This window comes from Apis mellifera, linkage group LG9 (assembly GCF_003254395.2).
Source record: "Apis mellifera strain DH4 linkage group LG9, Amel_HAv3.1, whole genome shotgun sequence".
Classification (NCBI taxonomy): Eukaryota; Metazoa; Arthropoda; class Insecta; order Hymenoptera; family Apidae; genus Apis; species Apis mellifera.
In genome coordinates, this window is record NC_037646.1 from 769977 (window position 1) to 793106 (window position 23130).

A 23130-nucleotide genomic window follows, 5' to 3' on the forward strand; every position below is an offset into this window, starting at 1 on the left:
TCAAGTAATAATAATATATAATTGAATATATTCGACAAATAATAAAAAATAAAATTATTGATGGTTTTTCACAAATTTTGCAAAATATTATTATAAACTAATTATAATTAATACTAATTAATTTCTTTTTTATCTATATTATATCTAAACAAATATTTTTTCAAGAATAATGACATAAATTATTCGGTATCTTTCATTCAATATTATATAATTAACTTTTTCTTAATAATTGCTAAATCTATAAAAAAGACACAACGAATGCTTAAAAAAAAAAGATATCATAATTTCATAATTTTCTTTCCAAAATTTTATTTTGGTTGTGAATACATACTTATTATATATTAAAATATTATTTATTATATTTTATAATTTAAAAATATCAGATAAAAAATTATTAATGCAAATAAAATATAAGAGAGCGATAATCAAATACAGAAAGACAATACAGAAAAATTCAATAAAATTAATTAGAAAATCTTTTAATAGAAATTATATATGTATTAAATTAAATTTTTTTAAATTATATTTATTAATATTAAATAAAAATATTATAATACTAACTAGAGATTAAGAACTTAGATTAATATGGAAATTATTTCACTTGTTTATGAAATATTAGTAATAGAAGAATATTTATCTATGGACAAAAAATTTTTCAATAATTTTGCCTTATTTAAAAATTTCAGCAAAAATGATTACGAATTAACCACTCAGATTAGCTATATATGTAAAAAAAATAATAAAAAAAAAGCTTTCCGAATTGATTCAATAACTTATTTAAAAAAAATATATTATCTTGATACGCATACTATTTATATTAATGAAATAAATATTTTGATTGATATATTATGATTTTGATAAAAATAAAAATTAATAAAATAATATTAATGTTATTCCTTTTTATTAAACTATTAGTAAACTCTAATGAATTACTATTTCTTTCAATACAATAAAATTTAAAAAAAAATCACTTAAATATAGAAAAAAAATAGTAGTAACCGTATATACTTATCAATTATATAACTGATCTTTTTCATGTTATCAATTAAAAATATAATTTAAAAGTGAAAAAATTTTTTAGTTTTTTCATACATTGAAAAATTCGAAACAAAAGTTTCGATCATCTCTCTCATATTATATCTCTCTTTTACTTATTATGACCAATTTGAAATAGATGAAATGAAATAGAAACAGAAATAGAACAGAAATTAATTTATACTTTGAATCTACTATATTTTGATATCAATTCTTCAAAGATATTTCATGAATGATATTTATATTCTTATATATAATCTGTACATTATATAATCTGTATTATACAATCTATATATTACATAACCTATATTGTATATATCTTTGTAAGTATGTATATTCTATATTTTATATATTATCCTTTACAATTGAAGCTATAGCTTTTAAAGTTCACTACACTACAGATAAATATAATATAAATTTATATAAAACATTTCATACAAATTCAAATTTTTACGATGATTTCATAATATATTTTTATTTGTTTTTTCTACATTATCAATCATTTATCCAAATGCATATTTTTAACGGAAATAATAGATAAAACAATAAGACTTAGAAATATATTTTGTGATTAGAGAATTCTAAAAATGTATTCCTTATTTTATATTTTTTTACATGATGCATATATTTTGCATTATATAAAATGTTTAAAAATATGCAAAAATATATTATTGCATATATTATTTACTATAGATATGCATAATATATGGTTCCGTAAAATATTTACATATTATTATATAGAACTATTATAGAAATTAATATCTACCATATTATAATATAATATATATGTAATATATAAAACTATCAAATATATCAATAATATGTAATTAATACGAATTATAAATCTTATTAAACTGCATTAAATATGTTTTTATAATCTGGAGTTTATTAATTGAGAATTGTATATAATTCAATTATATAAAATGTATATAATTGAGATATAACAATTTAGCATTTCAAATTCAAAATATCAGTTTGATTATCGCACAAATATAAATTACAAATTTAATTTATTAATTATATTAATATGAAAAAAGTGTATACATTCAAGTAATCTTCAATTTTTTTAAAATGTAAAATATTATAATAATATTATATAAAATAGGAAAGCATTAATACAATATTGAATTAAAAATTTCAATTTTGTTTAACGAAAATGATAAAAATATTTATTTATATTTACGAAAAAAAAATATTAAAATATGAAAAATGCATATATTGGGTTGGCAACTAAGTAATTGCGGATTTTTTTTAGAAAATCAAAGACAATTTTTTCATGGAACTAAATAACTTTATTCTGTAATGTGTTCCCCATTTTGATCAATGATCTTTTGCCATCTTTCAGGCAGCATCATAATCCCACGTTCATAAAACTTCTGGTTTTTATTAGCAAAAAACTGAATCAGGTACGATTTGATATCATCATCATTATTGAAATTTTTACCATTCAAGGAGTTTTGTAAAGATCGAAACAAAAAGTAATCAGATGGTACAAGGTCAGGATTATATGGTGGATGTGGCAAAACATTCTAACCAAGCTCCAATAATTTTTGCCGAGTGACCAAAGATGTGTGTGGCCTTGCATTGTCATGATGGAATACAACACCTTTTCGATTTGTCTACGAATTCGGGCCGTTTTTCTTCAACTGCATTGTTTAATTTCGTTAGTTGTTCAATGTAGACAACAGAATTGATCGTTCGGTTGGTTGGTAAGAGTTTAAAATAGACAATTCCTTTGTAATCCCACCAAACTGATAACAAAATCTTTTTTTGATGAATACCAGCTTTTGATGTTGTTTGAGCTGGTTCACGTGACCTGCTCCACGATCTTTTCCGCTTGATATTGTTGTAAACCCATTTTTCATCGCCAGTTATCAGTCGTTTTAAAAATGGATCATTTTCATTACATTTCTTTAGCAAATCGCAGTTATTAATGCGTTGCGTTAAATGCTTTTCTTTCAGTTCGTGAAGAACCCATGTATCGAGTTTTTGAACTTAGCCAAGTTGTTTTAAGTGGTTTTCAATGCATGTATGTGATATATGAAGCTTCTCTGCAATCTCACGAGTTGTATTGTGACGATCCGAATCGATTATTGCTTTGATTAGGTCGTCATCAACTTCAACTGGACGATCAGAGCGTTTTTCGTCTTTGAGTGAAAAATCACCAGAACGAAATTTGTCAAACCAATTTTGACACTGCCGTTCTTTTAAGGCTTCGTCGTCATAAACAGCACATAACTTTTTGTGAGCTTGCGATGCATTTTTCCCTTTGCGAAAATAAAAAAGCAAAATATGACGATAATGTTTCTTTTGATTTTTCATTTTCAACGAACGCCAAACGAAAACTACGCAACCGATCAAAAAAATTTTTTTACTGATTGACAGCTGAATTGCCAACTATCAAATAACAAAATGTGTTTTACATTTGGACTACGCCAGCAAACCTAAAAATTCAACTGAAACCATCTATGAGTGAAATCCGCAATTACTTAGTTGCCAACCCAATACATTAACATATCATAAAAATATTGTCATATATAAAAAAATATATAATAATAATAATAGTAGTAGTAATAGTAATAATAATAGTAATAATAATAGTAATAATAATAACAACAACAACAACAACAATAATAATAATAATAATATATGAATTTTTAATCAAAATATTCGTATGACAATAGAAATTGATCAAGTCAATAGAGAATTCAATCAGTTCTCAAAAATAATTTGAAAATCTATTGATCGATTAATGATTGGCAAAATTTGAACAACTATCATAAAATTCATTCATATCAATCATTACAGAATGCAGATATACTGAGGAATAGATATCTAATTAGAATTGTATATAATTATTATTATGTACAAATAATCATTTTCACTATTATCTATACTATCAATACATTTTCACTATTATTAATATTAATTTATTAATATAATTATTAATACTAAAATTGTTGAATTTATGTTTATATTGCGAAAATAAGTATATTTAAGTATAGTAAATTGTATTATTTCTAATAAATCAACATTGCAAGAAAATTATTTACATGTATGACTAGTATGATTCAAGTATACAAACTATCAAAGAAAATATTAAAGATCATTATATATGGATTTCTGTACATAAAAGATTAATAAAATAACAATGGTAATAATTATAATAAAACTCTACCAATAATAAAATTCTGTGAGGATTAAGTAATCAAATTTTACTTGTTAAATATGTTTTAGAAGGAGAATCATGCGCTTATTAAAATTTAATTTATTAATTCAGATACATATATTTTGTTACTCATAAATGAAGGACAAAAAAAGTAAAATTATGTTATCTAAATATTATCTAATATATATATATTTATATAAATCATTATTTAATTTCTACATAATTTATTTCCATAATCTAACTTAAATTCATAATAATAATAATGAATAATACTACTTAATCTACAATTATAATTAATTAATCTACAATTAATCTATATTAAAGCTAATTATAGAAAAAAATATGCATATATAAGAATAGAAAAAAGTATATATAAAAATATACATATATGCATGACTGTTGTTTTATTTCAAATATATTTTAAATTTTATTAATCATTATTAAGTCTTATATTGAATTTATAAGTTATATAAGATATATTTTCACTATTATATTAAAAAAATTTGAAGTATAAGCTAATATTCTATGATATGGAAATCAAACTCAACATTATGCTAGTTACTTAATAGAATTTTTATTTTTCAAATATGATTTTAATAATCAAATATTAACATTTTTTAATATAATGAAAGAAATGTTTCTAATTAATAATAAGAGAATTTATTAAAATCATTATTAAAATCATTTATTTATTATATTATATTATTATATTAATGTACTGGATTTATTTTAGATTTAAATTAGTTTTAGATTGGATAATTTAATATAAATTAAGTTCAAACCTAATCTAATTCGAACTAAAAAGTCTATACTAAAAATCTATTAGAAATACAATATATTCCATATAATGTACATTTGTATCTAAATAAATTAAAGCCAAGTGACAACATATATATATAATATATAAAAAAAAGTTATCAAAATAAAATCTCTAATATCATATTTTAAAATTCGTGAAATGAGCTCATTTCTGTATAACTATATTGTACACTTATATATTATAAATGTATATGTTAATATTCTTAGATTAATGATTAATTTCTTCTAAAATATTCCTAGATTATTTCCAAAAATATTCTTAGAAATTATAAGAAAGAAATTAAAAAAGAAAATACTTCATATTAGGGAAAAGAATGTACAATTATTTTCAACCGATCAAATCGATCATTCGTGTTTATATTTGTTCACAAGTGTTAATCATAAATTCTTGTTATGTTTATGTTATCTTTTAATATGGATAATTGGTTCATCATTACCTTGATATAAATCATAGTTTGTGTAACATCTTGTATACAAAAGATAAAATCTTAAAATCACGATGAACAATTCATTTTCAAAAAGAAGAGATAATTAATCAACAACATTGATGATGAAACAACTATAAAAAATTATATATTGCAAAAATTACAAGACTAATTATTACCATAAATATTATTTGTTATTTCTCCCAAATTTTCAATTATAGAATTTGGATTTACCTTAAGTAAAAATAATAAAAATACAAAATAGAATTTTATAACATAATAGTGAAACAATAATTAGAATTATTATTATTGCTATATAGATTAATTAATTAAATCCAGTTAGAGAATAATATTATCAAGAGTCTCATTCTAAAACTTATTACTTATTTTTTCTATATCATATACATATATATGTTTCATTTAGAATATTCTGCAATAATATTTTTCAATAGTGATATACAGTAATATTTCACAAATATTAAATATTATTTCTTAACAATCAAGAACTGAAGAAAACTGAAATCAATTTTTATATAATCTTCGATTATCTTGAAAATTTTATATAAACAAATAAATATATTTAATTTAACATTCTAAAAACAACTGCAATGAATAAATAGCAGATATAAATTTACTATTAATATATATACTATATATAGTATTAATCTATATATTATTAATCTAAAACAATAATATGAAACTATGGATTAAATAAATTATTGTGTATAATTCAGCTTTAATATAATAAATAAATCACATATATCAGTGAAAATACATACTCGGAATATTATAATGATTATATTTTGAACTAGTTAAATTAATGACAATTTCAATATAATAAAATAATGAATCAATTTTTAAGAATCAAAAAAATATACTAAATATGTAAAATTTAAAACTCTATATTTTTAAAAACTTTTCAAAACATGATGATCATAGAAAATAAAAAAAATTTTATGCTATTAAGAAATTCTAAAATACGAGAATGAATTTAATAAAATTCATTTAGCAATCCTAAAGAAAAATTGTAGCATTTATTTTATATACATTATGAGTAGTAATAATATTACTTAATCACAACAAGAATACAAATTCAGATATTCTTTCTTCTTCCTTACTTTTTCGGTAATAATATAAAATAAAAAATTGGAGCAATATTAAAGAATTAAATTAAAAAAAAAGAAAAAAGAAAAAAAATATAAAATTTATTAAAATATTAAAAATTTCAAATATTTAAAATAACAAGAACACCAAAATTAACAAATGTATGATAGAATATTGAAATAAATTTGAAAGATATCAGAAATATTTAAGAGATATTATACACTAGAGAATTTATACACTAATTATAATATCATATAATATAAAGTGATTATTTCTTTTTCAATATTAAATTTAGAAAAAATGCAATTTATAATACAAATTTCAATGTGTTAAAATAATTGCAAAGAATATTATTAAATATACATATATGCATAATTCATAAAATTTTAATATTATACTATTTATATGTTATATATTACATATTTTTCATATTTTTAATATACAAATATCTTGCATCAATTTAATGTAATAAAATTGACGCATAAAAATTTTTATTAGTAAAATAAAAAAGTATGAAATTTAAAACTAAAAAGATATCATTATTCATCATATATTTACTTATTCAGACTAAATAATAGAAAATAGAAAAAAATTATATTTATTATAATAAAAACAAGTACAAATAATATATCACTTAATATATACTGAATGAAAAAATGATATCAAGATTAAAAAGTCACTTCTATTTTTTTTTTAATTGAAATGTTTAATTAAAATGTTTTTTCTATATAAAAAATTTTCTTATTCTTTATAAAGAAAAGTATTTAAATGTTTAAAAATAATTAGTTCACAATTTAGTTTTATATGAAAGACGAAGAAATAAGAATATTGCGTTTTATTTTCATAAATTAAAGTTTTCATAATCTTGAAATACTTAAAATATTTTCATTTTTAGAATAAACTTAATACACATAAAATCATTCATAATTTCATAACATTTTATTTTGTTCTATGAAATTTTTTCTATCTTCTAGATTTTATTATTTTATGTAAATAATTATTCACAATATATATAAAATATTTTATTAATTTGTATAATTAAAATAGATTTAGTAATTACAGAAAAAAGAAATAATTAAATTATCAAATAATGAAATACTTATTTCTATTATGAAAACAAATTCTATTAAAGATGGAAAATATGAAATATGCATAATATTAACATTTAAAAATATTTGGTAATGAAAATATTGATTTTTAATTTTTCAATAAAATTTAATTTTTTTTTTACTTATAAATAAATTTAATATTAATTCATATTAATCATATATATAGTTAATGGAAGAGATATGATAAGTAAAAAACATAAGATAAGTAAATATATTCCTTAATTTTAGCATAATTTAACTAAATTAAAATTCACTTAATAATTATATTGTATAATATAAATGATTCTATTATTTACTTTTGCATAGATATTTTGTTATTATTTTGTTTTATATTAAATTTTTATATTATATTATATTATATTTTATTACTTATTAATGAGAATTAAATTATACAATTATACATTATACAGTGATATAGTGATATAATTTCGTTTTTACCAAAAAGAAATTTATTTCAATATCATGTCAAGAATGATGCGCAATAAATAATAAATTGTATTTTTCAAAAAAAATTTTATGTTAATTTTAGATATGAATTTATTTTTATTTTTTTTTCTTTTTCTATTTTTATTTTACCAAAATAAAATTATTTTTATTTCTTCAAAAATAAAATCTCTTTTAAATATTTTAAAATCAACTAAATTTATTTTTTCAACTTTATTTTTTCAATTTTTATTATTGCTGCATTTCTTTTCAATAAAATTTATTTCACAAGACACATATATGTGTTTATATATAAAATCAAATTTATATCAAATAAATTTTATTTAAAATATTTAAATAAGTATTTCATTAATTTGATTGAAAAATAAAAAAAAAGAAAAATGAAAAGAGACAGTATTAAAATCACTCACCGTCGATGAAAGATGAAATAGGACTTATCGATAATCTTTTATTATTCTGCGATTGATCTTCCATTTTAAAGTTATGAGAGATGCAATATCACTGTATGTGTGCATGGATCCAATGATTTCATGAGACCTTCAAACTACTAATCGATAAATATTTCCGAAATATAACCGCCATAATAGATATTTTTTTTAATTAGTTCATTATTATCAAACGATATGTTAATCCTCTCTCTCTTTTTTTCTGTCTTTTTTTCAGTGAAGAATAGATAATTATCATCTTAATAGAAGATGAAGAAGTTTATTATCTGAAACATAATAATCAAAAACATTGAGTGGTCAAAATAAAATGAACTAATCATGGAAGTAATATCAGTTATAAATAATAAAATTTTATTAAGATTAATCAATTAAAATGTAAACATTTTTCTTCGATATTTAAATTAAATCTCTATTATATTCTCGCTGTTGCGTTTTGATATTTTGATAATCAAATTTTTAAATTAAATAAAAAAACGTATTAATAACATATATTTATATAATTTTTCTAAAATCATTCCTAGTTATCTTTATATTTATTTTATATTACATTATAATATATATCAAAAATTATAAATTTAATATTTTTTATTTATTTTATAATAAATATTGTTTTAGTTTTAATTTTCATTATTAGTTTAATTATTAATTATTAGTTTTATTATTATTAGTTTTATTTTAATTATTTTTAATTTAATTTAAATTATTTTAAATCTCATTCTTTTATTTTTAATTTTTAATTACATTATTATTTTAATTATATTATTTTATTTTTAATTATTATAATTAAATTATTATAAATTATTATAATTATTATATTATTATAAAATTTTCTTATATAATATATATTTTATATATATATAATAATTTATATAAATTATATTTAATAAATATAAATTATTTTTTATATTATTCTTATTTAGATATTATTTAGATTTTATTTAGATATTACAATTTGCAATTATAAATAAACCTTATCTTATAGATAACAACTTCTCTAAGAACTAAGAATTAAGATAATATTACAAAACAAAATCCATTTTTTTAAAATAAATTTTATATATATTATATGATAGAATTTTTACATCAACATCTAAAAATTTAAATTGCTGATAGAATTAAAAAAAATTTGTATTTTTAATGTAATTGTATTTTATATATACAATATTTTTTTCTTTATATTTATTTTATATTTCTTTTATATATTATAATTACAAAATATCCTATATATGTTATAATTAAATTATATTTATACATTTATGTGAAATTTTTGGAACAATATAAAATAAGAATAAAATTATTATAATGATAGAATAAATAATAAGAATAAAATTATATACAATTTATTAATGAATGAAATATATGTTTATTTGTATTCTCTTAATAATGTATATATTCTTTACATAATATAATATATAATATAACATATGAAAATATAAAAGTAATAAAAATATGAGTTTAAACTAATACTCATGATTTAATTATACTAAATATAATTTAATATTAATTAATTTAATATTATTTATTAATACTGAAAATTTTTTTTAAATTTTTTATATAATTTTATAATGTTGACCATTTTATGTTCTCATTAATTATTATATTTAAAGAAATTTTCTCTAGATATGATAAATATAAAATTAAGAATAATTCAATTTAAAATTAATAGCATTACATTAATATCTTAATATTATGTATTTTTTCATGATTATTAATATTTAAAAACGATTAATATATCAATAGAATTTTTTTATTATTGTAATATTTCAAAAATAAAACAAAATTTTGTTATACATCGGCATTATTTCAAGTATCATTCTTCTTTAAAGCTTTATATTAAAAAAAGGAATTGATTCCGCCTTCATCTGTCTTTTATTTTTAGAATAATTTTTATTACGATGTGATATGATATACGAATTCGATTACATTGATTAAATTAAAATAGCCAAAAGACAAACGAAAATCTAATAAATAAAAAGATGAAATAGATTTCATAATTTAGAATTACAAACAAAATCATTCTGAAAATTAATTTTTTTTCACACAATATATTTAATATTTGCGTAACTTGTTGCAAATGCTTTAATAAAGTGAGTAACTTGAAATAAAACTGATGATAGAATATTATTAATTAGAATATTATTAATAGAATATTATAATAATATAAATATATATATTATTTCCACATGTCCTCAAATTTTATATGAATAATTATCAAATAATTATTTTATATGATATATTATATTATTATATAATATTATATCATGTAATATAATTTATTATATATAAATTATTTTTATTTATTATTATTTATAATTTATATTTATATATTATATATATTTATTATTATATACTATATAATTAATTATTATTATATATCACTGTATAATATTATCATTTTATTTTATCAAAAAAAATATGAAGATGTTTTTAATTTTAATACTAAATCAGCCAATTAAATCATAATTACGTGAGACGCGATGCGACATAGTAAGCTCAGTATAATAAGACAATATCGGTACAATATAACATAGTTTTTTCTATGTTATATATATATATATAACAATAGAGATGAAAAAAAAAATCAAAGTATTAATGAATATATACGTATATCAGAAGATTTTTCGAGTAATTATTTTTCACATTGACTCTATCACTGATCCAGAATTTCTTGTTTTCATTTTTCATGATTATATTATTAATAATAGCACTCTCATTTTAAAAAATATTTATATTCTATATCATTTATATTATTGTATTTGTATTCCAATTTCATTCAATGTATTCGCAAGGAATTTATTTTGTAAATAAATAAATATAAATAAATATTATTTAGATAGTTTAAATAAATTTCCTTGTAACATAGTATGAACAATTTCGTGAATATTATATTTTCAATTTATATCTAGTAAATATTTAAATAATCCATTTAAATAAAAAAATCGAAAATATTATTAACTTCTTAAATTATATATTTATTTCTTAAATTATATTATATTATATTATTAACTTCTTAAATTATATAAGAATTTAATTTTGTTTTTATCTATCTCAATGATTTTTAAAATCTAACTGATTTTAATATTCATTGAAATAAATGAAAATTAAAACATCTAGAATTTAAGATTATAGAAAAGATCCTATATCATTATTGATCCAGAAAATACATAGATCAATCAAGAATCGAGAAAACCGTAACTTTATATTTGCATTTATATCTTTAGCGAAAAATTTAAATAGGAAAATAATAAATAAATTTTTTATGGACTTATTTAGTCACAATCTTCTTCTGAAATATTATTATTATTTCAATCTGAAATAATAATAATCAATAAAAAAATTGCGATAAATTCCAAAAAAAAAACATAAATAAAAAAATAAGAAATCAATTCTTTTATTATCAAAAAAAAGAAAAAAATAGATAAAATATTAAACAACTTCATATATTTAATAAATTTAAATGTTAACATCTCAATTCTAAAATCAAAAATCATAATTAAAATATAATTCAATTGTAAAATATAAAATGCAAAAAAAAAAAAAAACAGAAATGTAGAAAACTAAAAAACAATAAATTAAAATAACAATAATTTAAAAATAAATACACGTATGCAGTAAGTATACAGTATGTGTATAAAAAAAAATAAGATATATAATTATTTAAAAAGAAAATTTCCCTTCTTGATTTTGGTAACTCAAATACATTATTCAGAGCATGATTTTAAATAATTTTATTTTTAACTTTGTTATATATTATCAAAATATTTACCAAAAATTTTTGATAAATTTAGATTTACAATAATATTTTGGTTCTAATAAATATATTATTTAATATATGTCTTAAAAAAGAAAAATATTTTTGGGATATCTTTGTCTCTGTATATTTTTTCCATGTAATATCTTGTCAGTAATTTGCGAATGATAAATGTATAATTTTGCAAAAATGATAAGATAAATTAAAATGCTAAGAAATGTAATTATAATCAAATTATATGAATTTTTAAATGCAGTGGCTACAATAACAAGTTAATATAATTTTAATCAAAAGAAAAATAATTCATAATGAATTATTTAAATTTAATAATTTTAATAAAACAATAATGCAATAAAAACTAATTTAACTTATAATCCCTTAATTTATATGGGGGTTATTATATATAAGAATGCGATTGCTAATAAATCAATGAAATCTTATCTAATCTATAACTTATAATCCATTAATTTTTTTCTTTATTATTTAGATAATATATATAAATATATTAAATGACTATTTATATTAAAATTCATGCCATAATAAATTTAGGTAAAATTAAGATAAGTTCAATAAAAGTTTTTTTTAAAATATATAGAAACTGAAACTTATATTAAAAAATCTAATTCTTAAATAAATTATTAAATATAATATAATTAGATGAAGTTATATATTTATATATGATATTCATGCAATATATATTATATATATTATATATGATATTTATACATAATAATATCAGAAGCGATAATATCAAATATGTAATCTTAATATCAAAACAAGAAAAAAATAAGAATTTCATAAAAATACTAACTCTACGCGCCATATAAACTTATAATAATCAATAAAAGCAATCTAATAGTTTAATACATACATATATTCCCAAATAAAAAGATATTAAACAATGAGAATCTATTTTAATAATGTTAATATAATAATATATCTTTAATATTATCTAAATGATATTATTATTATATACTATATTATATACCATAAACGTATCAATATATAAATAAAAATTAAATTCTATAAAAATTATAGTATTATAGTATATATAATAATATATATATATATATATATATATATATATATATATATATATATATATATATATATATATTAAATATCACTTAATAAAAAATATATTATAAAATATATTATATTATATTTTGAAAAAACTTTCAAATATCATAGAAGAAATCTTCACTCGATATTAATTAATTTAGATTGTTAAAAAATTTTATAAAAGCATAAGTAATGATATAAAAGAAACGAATTATTAATATTCAAAATATATTTAAAAAGAAAAAAATAGAAAAAATGTCCTGAAATTTATTTACAATTTTCTTAAAAACTTATCCAACAAATAATATTTTATCATTTTCTATTGAAATTGAAAACAAAATTTCTCTGTTCTAAACATAACTTTAGTTTTATTAATAATAAATGACATTTATAAATCTATAGAAAAGTCAATTAAATGTGGTTTGTTCGCCAAAGTTACACAAGAGACACTCCAATCGATTTCTAACAAATTACAGTTAATCTAAAATTAAGATTGATTTTAAATTCTTTAACAACAAATCTGAATTAAAATATTTTCCAAAAACCAAAAAACCAAGAAACCAAAAATTAAATGGAACATTAATAAAAAATCATTTTAACTTTATAAATATTCAGTATTATTAGTTGTTCAATTAATAAAAGTGGAATACCATATACTTTTGAATATATACTTAAAAATAAAATAAAAAAATAAAAATAAAAATTAAAAATATTTTAAATTAGTATTATTTTTAAATTATTATTTAAGAGTATCAGACAATATATGATATAACACCGAAATGATTGGTTAAATTGTTATTTTCATTTTATTTAGACCATAATTATAATTGTCATGACAACCTCTCTTCGAATGTAAACAATTTAAGAATATATTTAAAAATATGCTTTTTTTTTCAACTTTAAGCAAACGATTATTTAACATTTTCAGTTTTCTTATGAATATACAAATAAGTATTGCTCACCATTCATTTAAAGTTTCAATTTCAGATCTATTAAATTTTTAGAAAATCTATATATTACTATAACTTTAACTTCTTCAAAGCACAATAAATATTTCTATTTTAATTACAACATTTTTCTATTTTCAAAAAAATAAAAAAATTCTGTTTTCTTATTTATATAAAAATGTATGGAAGTAATTTCAATTAATATACTATATTTAATAACAATTTTCTCAAAACAAATAATATAATATTCATTAAAAAATTACTTTCGTTTTATTGGTTCGTAGAATGAAAAAAAACATTTTTTACGAATAAAATAGTAAAAAATAATTCGGCAAAATAATAGCAAAAATAAAATGGACAGAATGATATTATTAATAAATAGGAAACAGATTTTTTATTATTGATAAATATACAAATTAGTTATTCGATTAAAATTCGATTGAATATTTATTGATCAAATAAAATTCTCTATTCAATATATTTAAATTTTCGTTTAGCTAAAACCGTTATGCACGAACACAAGATGAAATTTTAAAAGTGAAAAATAAAATAATGCTGCTAGAACTTATAAGATAACAAGTATGTAAGTACGTCCACAAACTGTTCACATCTTTTATTAATTCAATCTTGAAAAGCTCATATTTAACAAATCTAATGGTATATATAAAAAAATAAATAAATATTAAATTTATTAATGGAAAATATTCTTAAAAAATTAAAATGACGCTTTTTAAAATAAAAGAAAAATCCGTTTTTCTTCTTTATCAATTAATAATTAAAATAAACTAATAATTAAAATTAAAATAAATAATTAAAATTAATAATTAAAATAACTAATAAACAAAGAAAACTGAATTATCTCGCTCATTCATACTTTTATCAAAGTAGAAAATGATAATTCAAAACTATAGGAATATCAATAAAAAATTACATAAAAATTAAATACAATTTACAATCATAATGAAATAATATCACGTATATACTACTTTGCGTAAATAAATATTTAAAAAAAATAGTTTTTATATTTAAATATTTATATTTTAATATTTTAATATTTAAAAAGATACCATCTTTGATCTTGATAATTTTTTTTTTAATATGTTATCAAAGTCATCATATTAAACAGTGTGAAGATTTTACTTAATCATTATTTAAAAAGTTACACAAATTGATCATTATTTAATAAAATCTTAGAAACAATTTAAATTAGATTTAAATAAACAATTAATAATAAACAATTAACTTAAGCTAATCCAATATAAATAATGAAGTCAGAAATTAAATATTAAATATTAAATAAAAATTTTTTTGATATCAATTAATGTTAATCTAAGTTTAATTTTACTTCAAATTAAAATTAAATGAAAATTCATTTAACTATTTTTAATGATTTTTATTAATTTATTTGGATTATCTTTTTAATTTCTTTACTGTGAGATTAATTTATAACAATAATATTATTGTTATTATTATGGTTATACTAATCTAATCAAAACTATTTTTAAAAACGTTTTTGTTTAATTTTAATAATTTTTTAATAAAGAATGATCATGAGAAACATTAAACAATAATTTATTTTTCTTGTACTGAAAAAGTGACATAAATAATTCTAAAAGAATTTTTAAGCCTTTTAATTTTCCACTATTAAATAATTCGAACTAATTTAATTCGAACTACATAAACATTGTAAAAACATGAAACACTTAAATAATCTACAATATATAATAACAAATAATATATAAGAGAAGTAAGTATAAGAAAAGTAAGTATAATAAATCAACAATCCTCTTATAAAAAATACAAATAAAAAAAAAAGAAAAATCATAAATAGTGATCGAATCGAATAATATCGATTATTGATGATATTCAAATATTTAATAAGAGATATTGATGTAAAAATTTTAGATATTTGATGATTAATTTCTTAAAACAATACCAAATTAATATTATAATTAATAATTAATACTATATTTACACGTAAAACCGTCCAATGATATCAATTCGATTCCTCATAAAAATATCAAATATAAATTTGATGATTTATTTTATTTAATTTAAATATGGTTTGATATTTTACGAAAATTTTAATATCTATTTTATATTTTAACTTCCATTTATAAACATTATAATTAAAATTATGATTAGATGAGCGTTGCTAGTCGCTAATTTCGATTCCATATTTATTCTTTCATTTTATTAAACTTAAGCTTAATATTTATCTTTAATAATATATAAATGATAAATAAAATATTAAATAAGTATCAAAATTGTGTAATTAAAAATTCGTAAACATCAAAGCATAAAGTATTAAATATATAAGTATCGTTACTTTTCTATTTTTTGAGATATATTTTGAGATATCCGATAGTTTTTCGATATTAGTTTGATATTGTTTTAAAAAGTATGAAAAAATGGAATCAAATATTAAAACTTTGATGCATATAAGTATTGAATCAAAATTGTTCACTGATATATTTATAAAGTTAATATTGTATAGATCCTAATATTAATATAAATTAAATGGAATCAAGAATAGCTGAACAAAATTAATTTTCATAAGAAATGATTATAATATGATTATATATAAAATAAATTTCATAAGAGATAATATCTACTACAAAAATTCGGCAATGCTATCAAAAAAAAATCAAATCGTATTAGAGAATTATTAAAAATAGAATATATAATAATAGAATATATCATACTAAACTGACAACTACTCACTTAACAAAAACTGACAAATCATTTTGTAAAATAATTGCAAAATAAAACATATTTGAAAATGCTAACTGCTGATATACAAAAAATTTTTATATAACTATTCTTAATTTTAATATTCTCAATTATAAAGAATTGACTAAATGATACAAAATATCTAAAGAATATAATTTTTTCTAGAAAAATTAATAAAGAATATTTTTATAGCTCATTTTATTAATTCATAATTCATTTTGATAATTCATTTTGATTCATAATTCATTTCATTTGATTAATTCATAAGCAATCAAAAATATCATTTGAATATTTGAAAAATTTGAATATGATATCTTCATTAATTATCTTTATATAATAAGATAAAAAAATGTAATATATGATATAAATTAATAAAAATTATATATTTCAATAAGCATGAATTTTCAAGTATCAAATATGTGTTTCATAATAGAAAATAGAAAAACTATGATTTTTCCATTATTAACTTTAGCGCATTTTTTCTAAAGAATCTATTGTGAAGAAAAGAAAGAAAGATGAGAATTTTGATTAATGTTATAGATTTTTGCATTCAATATATAGTGAGATTCAATATATAACTATCTTGCAATGGATCATCATCATCAATTTAATTTTAGAAAATTTCAAGTTTATGATAAAATCCTATTGAAATAACTAAAAATATGAAAAAATTATGGAACATATAATTTAAAAATAATACCAAAATACAACAATCTGAGTAATCTAAATGATAAAAACGTTGTGTTTTTTCTTTGAAAAATAGCAATCATTTTGATCGTATTATAAATTCTGAAATCACAATTTTTAAAAAATATACAATTTAGAAATGATTTTAAACTAATTTTAAGACTAAGTGTAAAAAATATAATATACCTTTTTTAATTGTATATTAAGGAAAGCTTCAATTAAATTTAATGTTTAGATTCAATCAAATGGATACTAATTTTAAACAAGCTGTATAATATTCATTGTAAATTATAAAGCAAAAATGATCATTCAAATTGATAAGCAGATTAAATAAATAAAAAAAAAACATTATTTTAAAATAATTTATCTCAAATGAATTAAAGTTACTTTTCTAATGATATTCGAAATAAAAAGATAAAATATTTAAAATAATTCATTATTTCAAAATTGAATTTTAATTTAATTTTATTTTTTTTTTTATCAATAGAAATTTTTTACTAATAAAATTTTTTTAACAAAAAAAATAATTTTAATTTTAAGAGTTTATTATCTAATATTAATCAAAAGCTAGAAATGTTTGAAGATAAATTTAATTTTGATTTATCTTTAGATACAAAGTTTTCAAGAGATAATAAAATATTAGATAGATCTTGGATACAGAATATTCAAGATAATGAAAAAATTAATTAATAAAATTAGAAAAATTGTCAAGTTATATTGTAAATATAATATAAAAAATTTAATTTCAACAAATAAAAATTTTATTGACAATTAATATATTATTGGAATGTATATGGAAAACTAGAAATCTACACCACAATCAACAATAGAATATTTGTTTCTTATCTCACAATGATTCAAACGACATTCATCTGTGTAATTTGATGTATATGCATCAATAATATGCATTTTTAAAAGTATATTTTTTGATACTATGAATTAAAAGTTAAAATTAATATTTTTTTATTTTATTCATCAAAAAACTATTGATAGATAAAAATTTTTTAATAGTTAGATTAATAGTTTTCTAAAATTCAGTCTTATTTTAAATTATTATTATCTTACTTTAAATAAAATAAGAAATGTCAAAGTTTAATAATAAAAATAATATATCAAGAATATTAATATAATATAATATAAAATAATATATTAATACATAATACATATATTAATATACGTATTTTTGTCTAAAGCATTACATGGATTATAAAATAGACATATTCAATGTACATATTCAAAATCATGATTTTTATATATATAACTTTTCAATTGATAACATGATTTCAAAACATATATATTATGTTGTTATTATATAATATACATATACAAAATATGATAAATATATTAGGATAAATATATTAATATTCTATATATATATTGTATAATAACAACATAATGTACATGTTTTGAAATCATATTATTTTTTATATTCTAAAAATAAAAACAAATAGAAAAAAATATATAAAAATGTCAATAAAAATTTATTTATTAAGTTATAAGTAACTGAAATTTACATTAAACGAAATGAAAGAATGAAATCGCTCTATCTTCATTATACCGCTACGTTGTTGTATTGTGTTCTCACCTCAATCTAATATGAAATTATATTAACAAATAAGTCTTAAGTAATATTTTTGTATACCATCTTTTATTTATTTTCCTCTTTAAAATCAATTTCAAAAGATGTTTCACAATATCCAAATATAAATAAACTAAATATACTAATAATATATGTATATACAATAAATATAAATATATACCTATATATTTATTATATATAAACATATATAAATTACATATTTATAAATAATGATATTTTACTTTTATTTTACAACAATATTACTTTTACGTTATTATAGAAAAAAATCTTAATAAATTAAAAAAATATTTCAAGGATAAATATACGATATTAAAAAATTAATAAAATAAATTATTATTATTCACAATAAATTTAAAAATTTATATTGTATGTAAAATACATAATATTTTTTAATTTATTTTTATAAAGATTTTGTTCTTTAAAAAAATGATACAATAAAAATTATTTTGTTAAATAATTATGTATTAATTTTGAATTATTTATTTAGTTTTTTTACTATTTTATTTTTTAGTATTTTGCTTTTTCAATAAGAAAAAAAAATAAAACTTATATAAAAATTAATTGAATACGTTTTTATGAATATTTTTCTTTTTTTTCTTTTTTTTACTTATATCACATTTACTCTATTTATGCGAAATGATTACCATAGATATAAATTTCTAATTATAGATTCTTAATATAGAAATGACTGATTGTGTCCGTTCATATTAAACTTGCTTTAAACATTATATATTATAACGCATTATTTTATTAATTAAATTTATTAATAAGAAGAATAAGACTAAATACATTATAGTATTAGAATTTATAATTCTATGAAATTCTAAAAATAAAATAATTGCATAAACATAATATAAAAAATAATAGAAATCTTTCATAAGAAATATTTATTACATATGTATCATCAATTAAAAATAATTATATCATAACATATTTCAATTTTAAATAACTTAAATATCATTTTATATAAATCTGTTATGTAATATATGAATCGTTTATAAAATAATTAATAACAGTCATTTTATGCATTGTTTCTGGAAATATACACATAAATCTTTAAACTATCCTTATTTCATTGTATAAAAATCATATTAATTAATATTTAATTACTTCATGATAAAAAATTCAAATATAAAATAATGAATACATTAATGAAACTTATATAATAATAATATTTAAATATTATATACTTTTTATATAAGAACTATTAAAAGAAAATATTATCCTTTTATTGTATATAATATTAACTAAAAATAATATTTTGTATTTTATTTTTTAATGCATATATATATATATATAATATATATATGTATATATATATATATATATATATATATATATATATATATATATATATATATTATAATATATATAATACATCTTATATAATATACTTTAATAATATAATAATATACATATTTTATATGGATATCTTTATATAAGATAGAATATTCCAAAAACTCTATTATTATAAATATCATATATTATTATAAAAATCAAACTTAAATATATATATATATATATATATATATATATATATATATATATATATATATATATATATATATATTATAATATATATAATACATCTTATATAATATACTTTAATAATATAATAATATACATATTTTATATGGATATCTTTATATAAGATAGAATATTCCAAAAACTCTATTATTATAAATATCATATATTATTATAAAAATCAAACTTAAATTGTTATTATTTCATGATTCAATACCTATAATATGATGAAAAAAACGGCATCTTTCTCTTCACATAATAATATTCACCTATTAGAAAACTCGTTAAAGTTAGAAAAATGCAAACAATTTCCGAATAAAATATATGAATAACAAACACTATTGTTTAAATAGTTTCAAGAAAAAACCGCAAGATCGGAATCGCAGATTATTTTCACTTATAATTCGCAATCCTATCTTGATAATTCAACAAATCTATTAATTGTGCGCCAAAAGTAATGGTATGCGCAGGCGTATAAAACGAAATAACAAAATGCGCAAGCGCATTTATTCACCGCGACAATCAAGTCCGATCGAATGGAAAGCAATAGTACTACTGCTGTTTCAACTACCGTTGGTTAGTTGACGCGCATGTAAATCGCATGCGTGGGGACGATGATTTGCCTCGTTCTTTCTATCCATATTTCACACACATATCAATTATTGAAATGTGTGTAGAATAGTTGCATGTGTATTAAAACTGCGCAGTCGATCGTCATGTGCGCCACATACGAATATCAATTAAACAGATTCTACGTAATATTGAATTTATATTTAAATAAATTTTTATAATCTGTATAAATATTGACATTTATGACTCTCATTGTACAACAAAGTTATATCAAACTGATGTTTTTATAAAGCACATTAGATTATATAGAGAAAAAGATAATCGTTTTCATGAGAATCAATAAAAGATTTAAATTAAAAATTTATGATTTAATGCATTCAATTTCCAAATTGATATATTATAAAATATCAACAACAATGTGTAACGATAGTACTTCAAATATATTGTGAAAATTTTATTAAAATTTTACTATATAAAAAAATATTTATTAATTTTAATATGTATATTTTTTTTAATATTATTGAAAAATATAATTCAATAAATTGATGAATAAAACAAAAATCATTATATTTATATTATTATATTATATTAATATTAGAAATTATATATTTAATTTTTATATTTTTAGTAATATTTTTTTAATATCGTTTTAAAAAATAGATTATAAATATTAAAATGTATTATTTATTTCAAATGGAAAAAAATTTTTATTTTGACAATTATAATGTATCGTAAAAATATTAATTATTAAAATATCACTTATCTAAAATTATGATATGATATAAATATTTATATTATAATTATTGATATAGAAAATTATTTAAATTAATTTATCAATGATAAAATAAAATTCTATATTCGTTAAAAAAAATTTTTGTCTTTCTAATAAATTCAACGAATTGCCAATTAAAATTTTTTTTCTTATTTAACTAATGAATTTTATTTAATATTTGCCTATCTCATATATTATATAAGTATGTATATGTACTTTGAAAATATGTGAGTTTGACTGGTCATTTAAACTAGATAAAATCAATGCATAAAAATAGGTATTAGCCAAAAGTCTCACACTAACAAATTAAATCATATAACAGTGTGACGATGAGTGAATTAATCTGAACAAGCGGCATTTTTCTTGTCTTTATATTTTCTTCTCATTTCTGTATAGTTGTACATCACTATTAACATGATTTTGCATTTTTTTTACGAAAAAATTATAATTCAAAAAAATTGATTCTCATATTTCAAGATTTAGATTTTTAACTTATCCAAAAAATTTTATAATTTTTATTTTTCAATTATAATATAATAATTAATTTTTATTATTCTATTTTTATTTATTATTAATTCTTATTAAATTTATCTTATTTCATTCTTATCATCATGGAAAAATTTAAATAAATTATTATTTTTATAAATAATTTTTATAATTATAATTCATTATAATTCATCAATAAAATAATATGAAATTAATATTCTAAAATTACTATATATTCTAATTATACAAATAAATATAAAACAATTAAACATTACATAAAAAAAAGATTTTATAATAATTATAAAAAAAATTTTAAAACATTAAAATAATATATTTTTTATTTCAATACTTTTTGAAAAAATTTATAAGCTAAAAGAAATATGAAAAAAAAATATATTTAGATAAAAAAAAATGTCTTTAAAAAATAATTCGTATAAAAATTCCATT

At 17.1% G+C, this 23130-nt stretch overlaps 1 protein-coding gene across 1 annotated transcript in view; it reads right to left on the reverse strand.

The window, feature by feature from the left end:
• LOC102655120 (hepatocyte nuclear factor 4-gamma) overlaps nt 1-21394 on the reverse strand; it is a 259440-nt gene extending 238046 nt beyond the window's left edge. Inside the window, exons 1-2 of the mRNA XM_026442761.1 lie at nt 21073-21394; nt 8516-8817 (exon numbers count right to left, since the gene is read on the reverse strand). Coding sequence (XP_026298546.1) covers nt 8516-8579 — 64 coding nt within the window. The 5' untranslated portion in view covers nt 8580-8817; nt 21073-21394. The remainder of the gene's footprint in view (nt 1-8515; nt 8818-21072) is intronic.
• Between the last annotated feature and the right edge of the window lie 1736 nt (nt 21395-23130).